This window comes from Rhineura floridana, chromosome 3 (genome assembly GCF_030035675.1).
Source record: "Rhineura floridana isolate rRhiFlo1 chromosome 3, rRhiFlo1.hap2, whole genome shotgun sequence".
NCBI classification, from domain to species: domain Eukaryota; kingdom Metazoa; phylum Chordata; class Lepidosauria; order Squamata; family Rhineuridae; genus Rhineura; species Rhineura floridana.
In genome coordinates, this window is record NC_084482.1 from 67,777,490 (window position 1) to 67,797,807 (window position 20,318).

General features: G+C 42.5%; 1 protein-coding gene across 5 annotated transcripts in view; it reads right to left on the bottom strand.

Moving 5' to 3' along the window:
• B3GNTL1 (UDP-GlcNAc:betaGal beta-1,3-N-acetylglucosaminyltransferase like 1) overlaps positions 1 to 20,318 on the bottom strand; it is a 368,072-nt gene that overhangs the window by 47,551 nt on the left and 300,203 nt on the right. For all 5 annotated transcript variants that reach the window (XM_061621834.1, XM_061621837.1, XM_061621836.1 and 2 more), the window contains one exon: positions 16,526 to 16,650. In XM_061621834.1, coding sequence (XP_061477818.1) covers positions 16,526 to 16,650 — 125 coding nt within the window. The remainder of the gene's footprint in view (positions 1 to 16,525; positions 16,651 to 20,318) is intronic.

The following is a 20,318-nucleotide window of genomic DNA, read 5'->3' on the forward strand; positions in this document are numbered from 1 at the left end:
TGTGTGGGTAGGGGGTGGAGAGGGGACAGTAAGGGGGTGTTTATAATTATGCGCTTAGTGCCATGGCCTGCACCACAGTCCTGATCTGGACTGGGGCATCTTTGGGCTGTTTTCTATCAAGAAAGCACCAGCCAGGCTTCTAAGAATGTCATTGTTAATCTATTATTATTATTATCAGAATTAGAATTTATTACCAACCCTTCACCCAGAGATCCCAGGGTGGGTTACAACAATTTTAAAACACATAATTAAAACAGTTAAAAACAACCTGAACAACATCACAGTAAATAGGGTGGGTCCTAAAAATATACATCTCAGGTGTTGAAGGCCAGGGTAAAGAGGCTGCTGTAACATGTAGTTTGGCCCTCATGCATTGGGGAAAATCAGTCAAGACTCAATGTACTGATTTCTAAGAGCCAAGGCAAGTAAGACGCATGCATCTGAACTGCCACTCTACCTCCTACATGCCCCTTTGAGGGAGAGTTAAGTCAGAAAGTCTGCATCATAGAGCTTGGGAATATTTTCATAGCTTCAGGTTGTGTCATAAGGACAAACAGTGGGTGGATGTAGGGTTCATGCAGAGAAGTGTGTGACTGTGCCTTCAGGCTAACTATATGATTATTGCAGATGCGGGCTTTGTGAAAACCTGTAATGAACACCTTAACATTACTAAGATAGCTTTAAAAATGTAGCTTAAGGAGTGTCAAAAGAGAGATGATTTTTGGTTTTGCCCTTTGGGTTTCCGGTTCACCTAGGTTGCCTTGTATGTTGGGACGTTCCCAGGGCCAGTAGCTGGGATCCCTGCCTTGAGGGATAAGGGAATGCCATTTTCCCAGGCTTCCAGCGCCAAGGCAGGTGCAAGGGAGATGTAGCAACTTGCAAATTACAATTAAAGAAACTGCCTGAAACAAATGAAACTAAAAGCAGTTCTTAAAAGTTACATGAACCACCTCCCACAAAAGATTCTCACTGGTTCATTTCAGTCTTCACATTAACTACTATTTCATAGCCAGAAGCAACATCAATCTAAGTCACAGGGAGTGCCAAATTGAGGCACCAATCCCACATTCCCAATGAAATGGAATTTAAATCTTACTTTAAAAAAATATATTATTGCCCCCTCCTACAATACTATTTTTTTCCAATTTCATCTGATATTAGCATATTGTAGCAATTCAGAATATAGCATATTAAGCTTTGGACAAATAGTTCTACTAGGTTTCTGTCTGCTTCACACAGTGCCTTCTTTTGTAGAAAATCAGTTGACATAATAGTTAAAATAACTGACTGTCATCTCCTACCCCCCCTTTCTCACACTACTAACATAACTGAAAGAAGAGAGAGATATACAAGCTCCATAGAACCTTTTGGCTAAAGGTATTATCTACCCATGAAGAGTGGTGGTATGTGGAAAAAGGAGGAATAAAACTGTAAATAAGACAAAAGGCAATGCAACTGCCATTATGTGAACAAATACAGACTCCATGGCTGCATCAAACAGTCAGCTTTTCCCCTCCCATCCTCCTTTGTTTACTATCTAGCCTGATGAAGAGTACTGGAGAACTCAAAAGCTTCCACATTATTTTGTGACACTGGTTAGCCTAATAAAAGTATTGCCCTAAAATGGATTATTGAATTTTCGTTATGGGTCAACACAATACCTTTACTTTTTGTCATTATGGTCTTTTCTTAAACCTCCCCCTGAGAACCCACTTTCCCTCAGAACTGATTCACATTGCCTTCAAAATGTATAATGATTTTTACATAGTTCACATCATGGAGCGTGAAGAGAAGACTCCTATTTGTAAACAAACCGTGGACACATGCCAGGGAACTATAGCCAAGCATGACTTTCTAGTAAGAGTTCCCTTGCCTATGAATATGCACCTAGTTCCTACACACATTATAGTGATCACTGGAAGATAACAGGGTACAAAATGCTTCTCAATATTTATTTATTCATTTATTAAACTTTGATCCCACCCTTCCTCCCAAAAGGAGCCCAGGGAAGTAGATTTGTTGTCTGAGAACTATGAAGCTAGTTGAATACATGTATTTGGATTCTCATATTTTGATGTATTTATTTCAGAATATAAGATCTGGGATTTAATTATTTTTTGGCCTAACTTCTACATGTCTTCTGGGCCATCTAGGACAGATCAGATACATTTTATATATTCAAAGTCTTCCACAGTTTTCTCCCAAAAATATATCCCCAACAAATACCAGTACTGATATTGTGATACTGGAAACACAGCTGACTGAAGAGCTTTGACAAAGAGGGTTTAATTCCCCAGGTACAAGGGAGACCCAGAATTCAAATTACATAACTAGAAAAGCAATGGTGGTTCAGAAAAGGTCGTGGAACAATGTTACTTTGTAAATCATAAAAGACAAAAAACTCAGCGGTGCTGCATGAGGGGGTACAGCAGCAGTAGCAAGTACGTGCACACCTGCAGGGTCATCAGCAACCTGGAGCTCCCCCAACCTCACAGCCAACTGGCCTATCTCACCATATTCCAGTGAGTGTCACTGCTGGGAAGGTGCCGCTGCTGGTCCATTCCTAATCCCCTGCACCACGGCTCAAAATGAACTTTATGATGAGGAGTTTAATAGTTGAATAGTTTCTTAACTAATTTTACTTTATTTTCTATTGTAAATGTTTAAATATATTGTAACCTGTCTATTATTGGGGTGGCTAAAACTTCAAACAGATAACCATTATAACTTTAGGTGACAACATAAAAATATACATAAACAGTTTGCTAAGTCTATGATTGTCAAACTGTATCTGTTTGAGATATGTGTACTACGTCATTTGGATTCTATCATCATAGAGAATATACCATTTAATAATGTATTCCCATGCCTCTAGCACAGGAGACTATGGGAGTGAGGCTGTTTCCTAGTTCACAGATTCCTTTCACCTTCCAGTAATCTATTCTGTAGGGTAAATTAATTGTGGGAATTACCCACAGGGGTAAAAAGTAATAATTAATTCCTACATTCAAATGTCACTAGAAGTACACAGAACTAACTCCCACTAGCCAATCAGATGTGAACTTCCTTTTTTTCTTGTAATGAGAGTTGCAAAATTAGGTAAATACTACGTAGTTTCTGCCTGTAGGGTATATAGGCTCTGACAGTGATCAGCTCACTGAAGATCTAGACTGATTGCTACCTTTGCTGAAAAGATTAACTGACACACCTTTGTTTAAACAAATCATGTTCTTTAGTTTCATAAAGATTTATTTTTTGAATTCTAGCTCTAAGCTATAGGTATTAAGAGGCACACACTTTGTCTTAACTATACTTTCAGACAAATGATATACATATAATGATATTTTTACATATCTTTATGTATCTGTTTTGGGGGTGGCTAAGCTGTGGCTTGCTTCCAGCCCCCCAGGAGGTTACTGTGGACCCCTCACAAATGTATATTTTAAAAAATTTACTGCTTCTATGGGTATGATGCCATAATGCCTAAATATATTTTTGTGGCTCCCCAAATTTTCCCCATTTTCTTTTACTCATTATGTATCTTTTTTACTGACTGTTCCCATAGGTCCCCTCACTGTCACGGCAAGCCTTCCAAGACAGATTTGGCAATCATTTTTGTAATTTTTTTTTGAAAATCTGTTCCTTTTTACTCCCATAGATATCTCAGTGTAATATCAAAATGATTTTTATGGCTTTTCAGGTACCCCCCTCCAATTTGACTATTTTTTAAAAAGCTTTTCAATATAGATATAGATAAATATATAGATATATACCATGCCAGCAGGACCCCTGCTTTGAATCTGTGATGCCAAAATGTTTTTGTGACTCCTGCCAACAATCTCCCAAATTTGTCATTAAAAAAAATTAATTAAAATTGGGCACACCCACTTTTACATTTCAGCCACATCCACTCTGACAAAAGATGATTATAGCTCAGTGAGGCCCTCAGTCTAAAAAAGGGTTAGCCCATCCCTATTTGTATTATACAACCACAAGAGTGGCTGAATACTATAGTCAGCATGGATTTTTTGCATTCTGCAATGTTAAATTGAAAACACCCCCATGCCATTCTGATGCTGCCCATAAGCTCATTTCTAAACAAAAGCTTACCAAACTTAAAGTCCTAAACTCAGAAAAGCTTGTTTAACAACCCTCTAAATTTTCATGGCGATACACAAATCAGTCAGAGAGAATCAAGAGTTCAAAGTGTAAAAAGAGAAAAACACTAGACCCCTTTTTCACTTTTTCCTCATAATTTGTTGAAATTAATTAAATATCAGCCATATTCACAGAGTACCGGTAATCCTATTACTGACCTTGCCCCATACTCTGACCTTCATCTTCTGCAGTTTAAAAGTTTAAAGAGAGGAGACTACTATTCCCTTGACAGAGCTCCAGTGGCCAGAGTGGTTTAACAGTTAGCCACTCTGATTGAAGCTCTGTGAGGGAACAGGGCATCTACTAGCAACTCTCAGCACCTTTGAGTGGGAGGCCACATGTGCCTGCTGTAGAATAAAAAGGTGGTGGAAACCCTGAAAAAGAATGATACTGTTCATCATGTTTTCCTTTGGGAAAGGAAAGGGGTTTCACCTCTGTCCAGTGACCACACATCCAATCTCATGCCCTCCCCTTTTCTCCCTCTCCCTCCCTTCCTGCCCTTCTCCTCCCTTCCCTGCCCCTATTCCAGGTTAGTTTCACCTATCCTAAGCACTGCACAGGAGTAAATCCCACTGAACTCAAAAAGCATGCAAATGATCAAACCTGTCCTCCCCTCCTCCTCCTTCCTATCCCCTCCCTCTTGCCCCTCCCCTCCCCTCCCCCTCCCTTCACCCCTCCCTTCTGCTCCTCCATCCCCTTCCAACAACCTCCTTCCCCCTCCTCCTCCTCTCTGCCCTCCCCCTCAGTCAGTTTTACCTATCCTAAGCATGATTGCATGGGAATAAATCCCATTGAACCTAATAAGCATGCAAATGATCAAACCTGCCCACCTCCTCCTCCCTCCCATCACCTCCTTTTTGCCTCTTCCCTCCCCCTTCCTTCACCCCTCACCCCTCCCTTTCCAATCCCTTCCTTCCTCCTCCCCTTCCAATCCCCTCCTTCTGCTCTCCTCTCTTCCCCTTCCTCCTTTCCTCTACTCTCCCCCCTCCTCCCCCATCGTCAGTTTTACCTATCTGCATGGGAGTATACCCCACTGAACTCAATAAGCATGCAAATGATCAGACTTACCTTTTTCCTCCTCCCCTTCTCCTCTCCCTTCCCTTCCCCTCTCCTCCCCTCTTCCTTCTTCCTCCTCCCCTGCCCACTCTAGCCCTCCCTCCCCATGGTTAGTTTTAACTATCCTAAGCATGACTGCACAGGAGTAAATCCCACTGAACTCAATAAATATGCAAATGATCAAACCTGTCCTCCCCCTTCCCCTCCTGCCTGCTCCCATCCTCCTCCTCCCCTCCCCATCCCCTGTGATCAGTTTCACCTATCCTAAGCATGATCGCAGGGGAGTAAACCCCACTGAACTCAATAAGCATGCAAATGATCAATCCATTCTCAGCAAACTTGCACAGGTTCCCATTTCTTACCTCCCGGATTAAAAAGCAGAGAAATTCACTAAGAGGCAAAAAACATTGTGATTTAAGAATGTACCTGTAGACAACAGATAGTTCTATCAAACTTTAAAAAGCAGGAAAATTGGGCAGCTATAGTGAATGCACCAGGGGAGCAGGAGACCTGATCTCCTCTCTGAGATATTGTACTCCCCTACAATTTGTCAAAAGGCTTGTTGAAATAGGAAAGTCTTCAATAGGTGCAGAAAAGATAACAGAGATGGTGCCTATCTAATATTTAAGGGGAGGGAATTCCACAGGGTAGGTGCCACCACACTAAAGGTCTGTTTCCCATGTTGTGCAGAACGAACCTCCTGATAAGATGCAGGATAAGATGATAAGATGCAGGAGGCCCTCACCTGTAGAGCGCAGTGATCGACTGGGCATATAAGGGGTCTTTCAGGTATCCTGGTCCCAAGCTGTATAGGGCTTTGTACACCAAAACTAGAACCTTGAATTTGGCCCAGTAGCAAATGGGCAGCCAGTGCAATTCTTTCAGCAGTGGGGTGACATGTTGGCGATACCCTGCCCCAGTCAGCAGTCTCGCCGTCGCATTTTGCACCAGCTGCAGCTTCCAGACCAACCTCAAGGGCAGCCCCACATAGAGGGCATTACAGCAATCCAGCCTGGAGGTTACCAGTGAGTGGACAACAGTGGTCAGGCTATCCCAGTCCAGAAACGGCCACAGCTGTCTTATCATCCAAAGCTGGTAAAAGGTACTCCTAGCCACAGAGATTACCTGGGCCTCTAGTAACAAAGATGGATCCAGGAGCACCCTCAGACTATGAACCTGCTCTTTCAGAGGGAGTACGACCCTATCCAAAGCAGGCAACTGACCAATTACCCGAACTTGGGAACCACCAACCCGCAGTGCCTCTGTCTTACTAGGATTCAGGCTCAGTTTACTGGCCCTCATCCAGCCCACCACCAAGTCCAGGCACTGGTCTAGGGCTTGCACGGCCTCTCACGATTCAGATTTTACGGTGAAATAGAGCTGGGTATTGTCAGCATACTGCTGACACCTCATCCCAAATCTCCTGATGACCGTTCCCAAGGGTTTCATATATATGTTAAACAGCATGGGGGACAAGATGATACCCTGAGGCACCCCACAGCACAACTGCCAGGGGGCCGAAAGACAGTCACCCAATGCTATTCTCTGAGAGCGACCTTGGAGATAGGATCAGAACCACTGTAAACCAGTGCCTCCAATACCCATCTCACGAAGTCGGCACAGAAGGATACCATGGTCAATGGTATTAAAAGCTGCTGAGAGATCAAGTAAGAATAACACGGTCACATTCCTACTGTCCTTCTACTGATAAAGGTCATCCATCAAGGCAACCAAGGCCGATTCAGTCGCATAACCAGGCCTGAACCCTGACTGGGATGGGTCATCCAAGCGAACTTGCAATTGCTGTGCCATAATCCTCTCAATCACCTTCCACAAAAAGAGGATATTTGCAACCGGTCGGTAGTCATCACAAGCCAATGGATCCAGGGTGGGCTTTTTCAGGAGTGGTCAGATCACCGCCTCTTTCAAGGTGGCTGGAGCCACTCCCTCCAGCAATGATGCACTGACCACACTCTGGATCCACTTGGGCAAACCCCCTCCGCAAGCTTTAATAAGCCAAGAAGGGCAAGCGTTGAGAGGACACGTTGCTGGCCACATCATCACAAGCACCTTGTCTACATCATCAGGCCGCATCAACTGAAACCGTTCCCAAGAAGTTGCAGCAGACGTTGCACTGGACACCTCATTGGGGAATACACTAGATGTGGAGGGGGCATCAAGACTGCTATGGAGACAAGCAACTTTACCCTCAAAGTGCCTAGCAAACAATTCACAGTGGGCCTCCAAAGGGTCTAAAACTCCATTTCCTGGAGTTGATGTCAACAGGCTCCTGACAATACAGAAAAGCTCCACTGGACGGCTACTTGAGGATGCGATGGAGGCAGAGAAGTGGGCCTTCTTTGCCGCCCTCACTGCCACACAGTAGGCATGGTTATGTTTTACTCATGCCCGATCAGTCTCACAGCACGTCTTTAGCCACTTGTGTCCTAGCGATCGCCCAGTCTGTTTCATTGCCCTTAGCTCACTGGTGTACCAAGGGGCAAACTGGGCTCCACAATGGCGGAGAGGGAGCTTGAGGGCAACCATGTCAAGAGCCTGACACACCTTGCTGTTCCACAGCGTGACAAGGGCTTCAACAGGGTCACCTGCTCTATCTACTGGGAACTCCACCAGGGCATTCAGGAATCCTGTGGATTCCATTAGGCTCCAGGAGCAGACCATCTTAATCTATCCACCACCCTTGCAAGGAAGGATTGGAGCCATATGTCTAAACTTCACCAGGAAGTGGTCTGACCATGACAATGGGGTGACATCCACCCCCCTATCTCCAGACCACCTCTTCCTCCATCTGGAGCAAAAACCAAGTCGAGGGTGTGCCCTGCCCTATGCGTCGGGACAACGACTTGAGACAACCCCATGGTCGTCATGGAGGCCATGAAGGCCCGAGCTGGAACACAAGAGGCAGCCTCAGCATGGACATTGAAATCACCCAGCACTATTGTTCTGCGCTACTCCAACACCACAGCCGAGATGGCCGCCGTCAGCTCAGTCAGAGAAGCTGCCAGGCAGCAGGGTGGACGGTACACCAGCAGCAATCCTAGTTTACTGTCTCCTTGTCCCGACACCACGTGCAGGCTCTCACAGCCAGCTCCAAGACAGAGTGGTTTCCCAGTGACAGAGATGGAAGTTCTGTAGACCACAGCAACTCCTCCCCCCCTGCCCCTGCAGCCTGTGCTGGTGTATCCAGGTGGGCAAAGCTGGGTCACATCAACTCCTCCCAGCTCACCCACCCAGGTCTCAGTAATGCACACCAAATCTGCACCTTCATCCACAATCAAATGCACAGTTATAAGATGGGGGATACTTGGCTCAGCAATACATGTGAGAAGGATCTTGGAATTGTCGTTGATCACAACCTGAATATAAGTCAACAGTGTGCTGTGGCTGCAAAAAAGGCAAATGCTATATTAGGCTGCATTAACAGAAGTATAGTTTCCAAATTGCGTGAAGTATTAGTTCCCCTCTATTCAGCACTGGTTAGGCCTCATCTTGAATACTGCATCCAGTTCTGGTCTCCGCACTTCAAGAAGGATGCAGACAAACTGGAACGGGTTCAGAGGAGGGCAACAAGGATGATCAGGGGACTGCAAACAAAGCCCTATGAGGAGAGACTGAAAGAACTGGGCATGTTTAGCCTGGAGAAGACTGAGGGGAGATAGGATAGCACTCTTCAAGTACATGAAAGGTTGTCACATAGAGGAGGACTGGGATCTCTTCTCGATCGTCCCAGAGCGCAGGACATGGAATAATGGGCTCAAGTTGCAGATTTCGACTGGACATCAGGAAAAATCTCCTAACTGTTAGAGCCATACAACAATGGAACCAATTACCTAGAGAGGAAGTGGGCTCTCCAACACTGAAGGCATTCAAGAGGCAGCTGGACAGTCATCTGTCGGGAATGGTTTGATTTGGATTCCTGCATTGAACAGGGGGTTGGACTTGATGGCCTTATAGGCTGCTTCCAACTCTACTGTTCTATGTTTCTATGACCCCCCTTCTATGATGCACACCTTAATGTGGTGAGGGGGTTTGAGAGTGTCGAAAAAGCTGAGAGCAATGCCGTCAGGAGTCTAGACCAAGACGCTAGACTCCTAGCAGGGGCACCCAAGGTGGAATGATCAAACCTCAGACACCAGACTAAGATGCATCCAAACTCAGAGGAAGGCAATGGTAAACCACCTCTGAATACCTCTTACCACGAAAACCCTATGAACAGAGTATCCAAAATGCAACATGAGATAGTGCTAGAAGATGAGACCCCCAGGTCAGAAGGCACTCAACGAGCTACTAGGGAAGAACAAAGGAGAAGTACGAGTAGTGCTGTGACTAATGACGCAGCTGGGTCAAAGCCGAATGGAAGCCCAGAGGCTGATGCGCACAGATGCGAAAGGAGAGTCCTGAGTTGTACGACACACACAATAGGAACATGGAATGTGAGAAGCAGGAACTAGGGAAAGTTAGAAATTGTCAAGCAAGAAATAGAACGTCTCAACATTACAATACTTGGCATGAGTGAATTAAAATGGATGGGAATGGGACATTTTCATTCAGGCAACTACAAAATATTTTATGCAGGAAATGAGAAATTAAGATGAAACGGGGTTGCCTTAATAGTGAGAAGTGATGTAGCAAAAGAATTAGGAGCTACAACGCAAGGTCTGAGTGAGTGATATCAATGAGATTAAACGGGAAACCTATTAACATAACCATCTTCCAAGTCTATGCTCCAACGGCAAATGCAGAAGAAGAGGAATTGGAGAGATTTTACTCAGAAATACAGGAAGAAATTGATCACACACCAAAACAAGATGTGCTGATAATCATGGGGGACTGGAATGCAAAAGAAGGGAACAGAGAAGAACTAGCAACTGTGGGAAAATGCGGCTTAGGAGACAGAAATGAAGCAGGAGAAAAAAAGACTTATTGAATTCTGTGAAGCTAATAATTTGTTCCTTGTGAACACATTTTTTGAGCAACCAAAAAGACGATTGTACATGTGGACATCACCAAATGGCCAATATAGGAATCAAATTGATTATATAATTGGTAGCAGAAGATGGAGAAGTTCCATACTTTCTGTGAAAACAAGACTAGAAGCAAACTGAGGTACAGATCATGATCTGGTCGTATCGAAAATCAGAGTAAAGCTAAAGAAGAACAAAGCAATCATAATGCCAAAATACAATTTAGATAACATCCGATAAGATTATAAAGATCAAATAAGGAACAGATTTGAGGCTTTAAACTTAGTTGACAGAGAACCAGAAGAACTATGGACTGACGTCAGAGACATTATCAGGAAAGAATGCAAAAAGACAATACCCCTAGTTTAAAAGAGAGAAAGACCTCAATGGATGACTGAAGAAACTCTTAAAATGGTTAAAGAGAGAAGGAAAGCAAAAGCAAAAGGAGATAGAAACATGGTCAGAACCCTAAATGCAACAATACAGCAACTAGTACGTAAGGACAAAGAGAATTATTACAATAGTTATTGTATAGAAATAGAAGAGGACAACAAAAAGGGAAGAACAAGAGCCCTGTTCCAAAAAATTAGAGAAATTAAAAGGAAATTTAAACCAAGAGTAGGGGTGTTGAATAATCAACAGGGGAACACACTGACTGACCGAGATGAAATAAAAGGAAGAAATACACTGAAGAACTCTATAAAAGAGATGCCAGGATGACAGACTCATTCATGGAGGAACCATATGATGAAGAACCAGAAAGTTTAGAATGTGAGGTGAAAGCTGCTCTTAAAATACTTGGAAGAAATAAATCACCAGGAATAGATGGCATACCAATAGAGGTGCTACAAGCTACTGTCCACATTTTAACAAAAATTTGTCAACAAATATGGAAAACTAAACAATGGCCCACGGACTGGAAGCATTCAATATACATCCCAATTCCAAAGAAAGGGGATCCCAGGGAATGCAGTAATTATCAACTATTGCCTTAATATCCCATGCAAGTAAAGTAATGCTCAAGATTCTACAAGAAAGGCTCTTACCATATATGGAGCAAGAAATGCCAGATGTCCAAGCTGGATTTAGAAAGGGAAGAGGTACCAGAGACCATATCGCAAACATACATTGGATAATGGAACAGACCAAGACATTTCAGAAGAAAATCACCCTGTGCTGTATAGATTACAGCAAAGCCTTTGACTGTGTAGATTACAAAAAACTATGGAACGCTTTAAAAGAAATGGGGGTGCCACAGCATCTGATTGTCCTGATGCACAACCTATACTCTGGACAAGAGGCTACTGTAAGGACAGAATATGGAGAAACCAATTGGTTCCCAATCGGAAAGTGTGTGAGACAGGGGTGTATTTTATCACCCTATTTGTTTAATCTATACACAGAACATATTATATGGAAAGTGGGATTGGACCGGTGTGAAAATTGGAGGGAGAAATATTAATAATTTAAGATATGCAGACAATACCATACTACTAGCAGAAACCAGTAATGATTTGAAAAGAATGCTGATGAAAGTTAAAGAGGAAAGCACAAAAGCAGGACTACAGCTGAACGTCAAAAAGACTAAAGTAATGACAACAGAAGATTTAGGTAACTTTAAAGTTGACAATGAGGACATTGAACTTATCAAGAATTATCAATACCTTGGCACAGTCATTAACCAAATGGAGACAATAGTCAAGAAATCAGAAGAAGGCTAGGACTGGGGAGGGCAGCTGTGAGAGAACTAGAAAAGGTCCTCAAATGCAAAGCTGTATCACTGAACACCAAAGTCAGGATCATTCAGACCATGATATTCCCGATCTCTATGTATGGATGTGAGAGTTGTACAGTGAAAAAAGCGGGTAAGAGAAAAATGAACTCATTTGAAATGTGGTGCTGGAGGAGAGCTTTGCAGATACCATGGACTGCAAAAAGACAAATAATTGGTTGTTAGAACAAATTAAAACAGAACTGTCACTAGAAGCTAAAATGATGAAAGTGAGGTACACATCATGAGAAGACATGATTCACTAGAAAAGACAAAAATGCTGGGGAAAAGAGAAGGGAGTAGAAAAAGAGGAAGGCTAAACAAGAGATGGATTGATTCCATAAAGGAAGCCACAGACCTGAACTTACAAGATCTGAACAGGGTGGTTCTTGACAGATGCTCTTGGAGGTTGCTGATTCATAGGGTCGCCATAAATCATAATCGACTTGAAGGCACATAACAACAACAGTCCAGCTCCAGTTCTCACAGTGGCAAACCAGATGCCAGTGGGAAGCCCATAAACTGAACATGAGAGCCTTTGATGCTACGAGTCATACATGGCCAATTGCTAATGATAGCCTTATTCCCCATGAATTTGTCTAACCCCCTTTTTAAAGCAATCAAAGTTGGTGGCAACTCTTGTTTATATAGAACTCAAGGTAGCTTGCAAGGACAAGAACTCTATTTTCTGACAATTTCATCAGTTCTAGATTCTGGGCTCCTGGCTGGGAGGAAGGACAGGATATAAATCTGTTGGAAGTGGGGCAAGAGCAACTCCTGTTTTGTTCTTTTATTTATGTTCCAGAAGGGAGAAAGAGTTAGGGTCCTTCAGATGGCTAGGCTTGATTACCTTTATCTGTGATGCTCTGACTGACTTCCTTCTGTCCTTAGACTGATATGATTAGGAAAAGCTTATCTGCCCCTCCTCCTTCCACCCTTTCTTCTCTTCTCTTCTTCGACTATCCGAGAGAGAGGAGACAACTTTGTCTCTGCTCTCTCTCTCCCGAGCCATGAGGGCAACTCCCAAATCTGGGTGTTGTACCTCCAACTTAGTTAGTTAGTTAGTACTAGGTATGCCTTCCTATCTACTATGTATTTTTATAAATAAAGTAGCTTTTCTTATTTTGTTGTTGTTAAGTACCTTCAAGTCGATTACGACTTATGGCAACCTTATGAATCAGTGACCTCCAAGAGCATCTGTCATGAGAGATCTCAATGCTGGGTAAAAGCCTGCTTTCTTAGGTAAACGCACACACTGGCACACAGCATCTCAGACCACTGACAATCTCTGCTAATATCTATACAAATTTACATAACAAAATCAAATAATAAATAAATAAATTCTGCCTTCCACTGACTCATCACATAAATAAAACTAATCTGGATTACATACACGTGTGTGTGTGTGTGTGTGTGTGTGTGTGTGTGTGTGTGAGTGAGTGAGTGAATGTGTGTGTGTGTGTGTGAGAGAGAGGATTCCTAACTGTCCATCCAAATATCCCATGTGAAGCAGCTTTACAACATTTCCACATTCTCTGAGTATGCTGTAATCCAGAGATGTCTGTGCCACGCAACCTTGCAAAATGGAATCATTGTTGTTAAATCAGAACAAATTCCTTTCCAATATGTTTTTTCCACCACAGCAGCTAGCAATTCTGTTCCAAAAGGTCTGACGTCCAAATACAGGGTTGGAAAAATTCTAATAAATGGATCAAACTGTCAAAAATATAATTCCATGTAATTAATAATACAAGGGAAATACTTTTCATTTTTTCTTACATTTTATTCATTATGCACTTCCAATGGCTTCACACTGAGAGCCAGTATGGAATCAAACACCTCCCAATAAAATTCTTCATTTGCTCTATATAATAATTTCATCCCAGGCAACAACCCATCACCTCCACGTATAAACATGCACAATTTCAAGCTGTTCTCAGAATCACTGCCATGAGGCAATAGTTGTTTTGAGAAAACTCAGTTTTCTCCCTTTTTAATGGAAAATATTACATAGTGGATATGCTGCTTAGCACCTCTGAGATGAAACAGATTTTTACTTTGCATAAACAGACAGACATTTTATTATGCTGCTAATGCAGTTGAAACTCATGATTCAAACCTCACGTAACTGTGTACTGAGCAACCTCTCCATTAATTAAATCCCACTAATAGTGAACCAAACTTTTGTAAGTTTCTACATTCATATCAAAACCAGAATGTTTGATAGGGGAAAATGTTTTAACAAGCATCTAAACAAAAATCTAAACTATTCCTTTTGTTGTTGTTGTTCAAAGTCTGGAACATGAAATATGGAAGCTCCATAAAGGCCCCAACGGCAGGTTTTGAAGGCTTCAAAGAATAGGGCAGAGCTTGGGAAACAGCAGTTCATTATAGCAGTAGTTCCCAAAGTTTTTCCCCCATGGACCACTTGAAAATTGCTGAGGGTTGAGGCAAATTACGTAATGATTTTTCTGTCTATAACAGCAATTTTAATAAGCAGTACTAGATGCTGTATGATTTTTAATTGTACTTTTATTTCTTATATATTGTATTTTACTAAAATTTATTAAAATTTGAATACCACAGAATTCAAAATGCAATACAATAAAATGCAATATAAGAAAGAAAAGAAGCAATAAAAATACAATTAACAATCAACATGAATATTTAATGTGATCAAAGTGCCATCTCCTGTCTCCAACCACAAATCCACTTGAATTAAGCTTATGGACAATTGGTGGTCTATGGACCACAGTCTGGGAACCCCAGCCTTAAAGGAACTGCACAGTTCCTGAGCTTGTGTGACAAAAGTCAGGGAAGCTCCTCAGCTTGACTGACTTAAATCTTAGGAAGAGACCTTTTATCTGCTTTGTAAGCCCTCCCCTGTGAAAGTTTGGGGCATCATGAGAAGGGTGAAAGGGAAGCAACTGGAGTTTGGGGGGAATTTGGCAGGCGTGCTGTGCTCCCCTGATTGGGTCATTATGCAGTCTCTGGCTAAGCGCCTCAAACACATCTCTCTTTGGAGACGGATACTCTGTCCAACTGTGACTTGTGGGTAACTGAAACGGATTGCTTTGCTGAGCTAAGGATAGCCAGTGGCTGCAAATTCATGCCCTGAAGAGATTGAGGGAAATAATTAGGATGCCACATTGGGGTGGAGTGTTTATTTGCCTCCTAGAGATCATTCTATAAAGGAGTCTGTTTTGTGTGGAACTCTAGCTGAAGGGCTTGTTTGAGAGGGGTATTTGAATCTGTAGGTAAGATCGGCTGTGTGTGTGTGTGTATACGTGTACTGTAGCAATTATAATATCAATAATTCTCCACAAAGCAAAAAAGAAAATATTGGAAGAGATTGGAAAAATAATAAGATAGCAGAGGAAAAGGGAATCAGATTGTTAACGACCACCAGGAAGCCACACTTAAAAATGAAACGTAAAAAAGGAGAAGATTCCATCCCTAGCTTACACTATGCATTCTGAAAATGTAAACTGATGCCTTCCAGATGTTTTGAACTATGATGCCTGTGTCGGCTGGGCTGGTGGGAGTTACAGTCCAAAATATCTAGAAGGCACCAGGTTGGAGAAGGCTGTTTTAAGATGAATTATATAGCACAAATGGATATAACCAAAGTGCCTCAACCAAGGGAAACATCTCTTCAAAAGATATTGTAGAGCCAATGCATAGTTGCATTCTTAGAAGGTATGTTTGACAGAAAGCATTCTGAGTGAAAACATTAAGTTCTGTCTTGTGTCCTAAGTCCAAAATACTGGGATCAATGTGTAACTGTGGAATGAAAAGGAGTTCAACGTAAGAGTGAGAGCCAAACTAGATGTCATTTTAATTGTATAGCAAACAACTACATCTATTTTTTTCATTTAATTACAGACTCAAAGTCTGCTTGTGGAGTGGATTATCACTGTATTATGGGAGAGAAGAAGTTTATAACTTCCCTCCCCCAGATGCAATGAAAACCGCCCTTCCCACCCTCACTGAGCCCATAATTAATTGAATATCAACAGGAGCTTTCTTCCCAAGCCTCATACTTGCACCAGGGGTGGGGGGATTTTTGTCCAGATCATATCTGGGTGAAGAAGAGATAAACCACCTGTCCCTGCATGATGTGGCCTCAATGACACCCCCCCCAAACACACGTAATATAATAAAGCAAAAACACAGTCATAGCTGCATGCTATGGATTTAGCATAATGTGCAGTATGGCCTTGCATTTCAAGGTATCAAACCTTCAACAATAGGCTTGCCTAAACCAAAGCAACACCAGAACCAAATAACTGGACCACTGAAAAAGTGGTTATCCAAATCTAAGCTTGGAGCATGTACAGGGGAAATTCAAGATGTATTGAAATATTTGGACATGTAGCTTATAAAGAAGTAGAACAAAGTAGTCTAAAGAGGACAACATCCTCAAGTCACGTCTGCCGTAGCTGGAGAATGCAGGCAACTGATCAAATACCTACCAACCCATATGCATATATTATTGTGAAAAGATTCCATATCCATCAAAACTCCAAGAAGTTTGATACAAAATATGACTTACTCTAGAACTGAATGAGTTGCTGCCTGTGGGTGGTAACGGTACAGGAGGAGGCACTGGTTGACTTTAAAGACTCCACCACCTTTACGGAGATGCTCATAAAAGAACAACAGGTCTTCTGGGGTGCCCTGAAAAAGAACATACCTTGTTCAGATCAAAAGCAGGTAACGGTGCAATCCTAACTATGATTTCTCAAAAGTAGGTCCTACTGAAATTAATAGGGTTTTCTCCTAAATAAGTGGGGTTAGCATTGCAGTCTATTATATTATGCTACTGTGTTCAAGGACATCTTAAAAAATCTCTAGACTGAAAACTCTACATTAGAAACAATGCATAAAGTTAGTAATGGATATTTAGAGGCATTTTCTATAGAGAGTATAAAATGTAGTATTATTGCATTTTGGAAAAAAACCTTTGTTGTTGTTTATGCCTTCAAGTTGATTATGACTTATGGTGACCCTATGAATCAGCGACCTCTAATAGCATCTCCTATAAACCACCCTGTTCAGATCTTGTTAGTTCACGTCTGTGGCTTCCTTTATGGAATCAATCCATCTCTTCTTTGGCCTTCCTCTTTTTCTACTCCCTGCTGTTTTTCCCAGCATTATGGTCTTTTCTAGTGAATTATGTCTTGTCATTATGTGTCCAAAGTAATGATAACCTCAGTTTCATCATTGTAGCTTCTAGTGATAGTTCTGGTTTAATTTGTTCTAACACCCAATTATTTGTCTTTTTCACAGTCCGTGGTATCTGCAAAACTCTCCTCCAACACCACATTTCAAATGAGTTGATTTTCTCTTGTCCACTTTTTTCACTGTCCAACTTTCACATCCATACATAGAGATCGGGAATACCATGGTCTGAATGATCCTGATTTTAGTGTTCAGTGATACATCTTTGCATTTGAGGACCTTTTCTAGTTCTCTCACAGCTGTTCTCCCCAGGGCTAGCCTTCTTCTAATTTCTTGATTATTGTATCCATGCAGAGCTTGGAAAAGTTACTTTTTTGAACTACAACTCCCATCAGCCCAATCCAGTGGCCATGCTGGCTGGGGCTGATGGGAGTTGTAGTTCAAAAAAGTAACTTTTCCAAGCTCTGCATTTTGGTTAATGACTGTGCAGAGGTATTGATAATCCCTGATAAGTTCAACGTCCTCGTTGTCAACTTTAAAGTTACATAAATCTTCTGTTATTTCTTTAGTCTTCTTGACATTCAGCTGTAGTCCTGCTTTTGTGCTTTCCTCTTTAACTATTATCAGCATTCATTTTAACACTTCTGAAATTGTCTAAAAAAATTACACATTGGCTTGGTTTGCAGTATGTCACTTTAAACCATAGTTGAACCAAATTGTGGTTTAAATGTGATCATGCAGTGTGCTTGTGCACTTTTCTGAAATTACGGCACTTTGCTCCTCCCTAGCTGCTGCTGCAGCCACAATGCTAGAAGCTAAGCCATGGTCTGGCTCAGCATTATATCTGAACCCAGGCTCTTGGTTTGTAAGTCTTCTGTAAGCCAGTACAAACCCTGATTACAGCTCAATGGCTTTGTAGGGTATTGGCCCTCCAGGTTTGCCATAACAGGAACTGCTGAGTCAGCCCCAGGCTGTGGCAGTTTCAGTTCCAGGCCTATGTTACAAGCTGCACCATGCTGTAGGCCTTGTTCTCTGTATATAATTAGTTATAGTAAAGTTGTTGTTATTGTTTAGATCCTCTGTGTGGCCTCTTCCTTCATGATACTTTTCACTGGCGACGAAGGTGGGATTCTGTGAGGTACACAAAGTGTTTTCTTCATGTGTTAGAGGCAGAAAGGGAGAGAACATTTCTCCTTAGACTGGATGAGGACATCAGCTTGGGCTTTGCGGGAACCACTGCAAAGCACTCCAGGTCAGTGTGTATCTTATGGAATATGGCCACCCAAAGGCATCTTGAAGAATTTAACCCTGCATGTCCCAGCAAGTGGGAAAGTTATGCAGCCAGGCTGGAGTTTTACTTGGCAGCAAATGGCATTACAGAGTCATAGAAGAAGCGTGCTGTGTTGCTCAGTGTCTGTGGGCCGGACATCTTTGACCTGGCCTCGTAGCACCAGCAAAAGTCGCTAATACATCTTATGAGGATATCCTGAATGCTTTACAAGGACATTTCTCTCCAAAACTGTCTGAAATAGCACAACGTAATTCTTTCTGCAAACGAAATCAGGGCCCAACAGAAAGTGTGTCACTGTATGTTGCTGAACTTAGACACATGGCAGAACACTGCAATTTCCCAAACCTTGAGGAGATGCTGTGTGATCGCCTAGTCTGTGGGTCGCATGATGAGGGCCGGCAAAAGCATCTGTTTGCAAAAGGACAGCTCATGTTCAAGACTGCGTTAGAGGAAGCTCTGGCTACAGAAGCAGCAGCACCAAGCACCCAAGAAGTGCACTTGACAAAAAACTCACCCTGTTCAGAAAACCATCTAGCTAAAAATTCAAATCAACAACTTCTAGAGATCCACAGGCTGAAGTGCAAATGCTCATCAACCAGAGTAGGCGCTGCAGGACCTCTGAGATCCAGACAAGTTTTTCCAGTGAAATGTAAGAGCTGGGGTGGAACCCATGAACGGCATGTCTGCCGTTTCAGAGGTGCACAGAGTCAGTATTGTCAAAAAGTTGGGCATATTGAGCGAGTATGCCAAGCCAAAGTGGAAGCAGCCGCCCCCAGAAGTGCAGTGGAAGGGAAAACACCATCAAGGACACCAAGCAGTACCACACACACTGTACAGATGTTTTCCACATATGACAACGCAGAGGATGTGATTAACCACATCAAGCCAGGGTTGCAGTACTCTGCCAGTGTGAGGAAGGTGAAGGTGACAGTCACCATCCAGGGCACTCCATGCACCATGGAAGTTGATTTGGGCTTAGGTTATACTATCATCTCATCGGAAACATACCAGCAAATATTTCCTTGTTGGGCCCCCCAAATTGTCCCTTTCCACACCAAACTTACTGATTAGCAGGAAAATCAGGTTCCAGTAAAGGGCGTCTATGAAGATGAGGTGCATTACCAAACTTTCCATGGAACTTTACAGTTATTGGTTGCTCAAGGGCATTGCACCAGTCTCCATGGCTTAGACTGGTTTGAGCCATTGGGCATTGCTCTCACGGGGGTCCACCAGATTGGTGAATCATTATGGGATAGCATCCTAAATTATTTCAAAGCTGTTTTTAATAAAGGTCTTGGGAAATACAAGGGGCCTCCTATTTCGTTGTTCTTGGATCCTACTGTGGCCCCCATCCATATGAAACCCTGTCGTGTTCCATTTGCACTGCAAGCAAAGATTGATGCTGAACTTGATCACCTCATAGAGCAAGACATCTTGAAGCCAGTGATACACCCTACATGGGAGACACCCATTGTCACCCCATTGAAGGCCAATGGCGACATCTGCATTTGTGGTGACTACAAGTGCACTATCAATAAAGCCTTGCATCAGCATCCATATCCAATCCCAGTGGTGAGTCATCTTTTGGCATCACTTTCACAAGGAAAAGTTTTTGTGAAGTTTGACCTGGCCCACGCCTATCAGCAACTGTCTGGGGATGATGCTACTGCCGATGCTCTGACTATCACCACTCATCATGGAGCATTCAGAGTAAAACTCCTCCAGTTTGGTGTTTCTGTGGCCCCTGGAATTTTTCAGAGTTAATGGAGGACATTCTCAAAGGAGTACCAGGTGCCATACCATATTTTGATGATGTCTTGGTTGCTGGCAACTCCATTGCTGAACTTGCCTCACAGGTGTGGGATGTACTGCA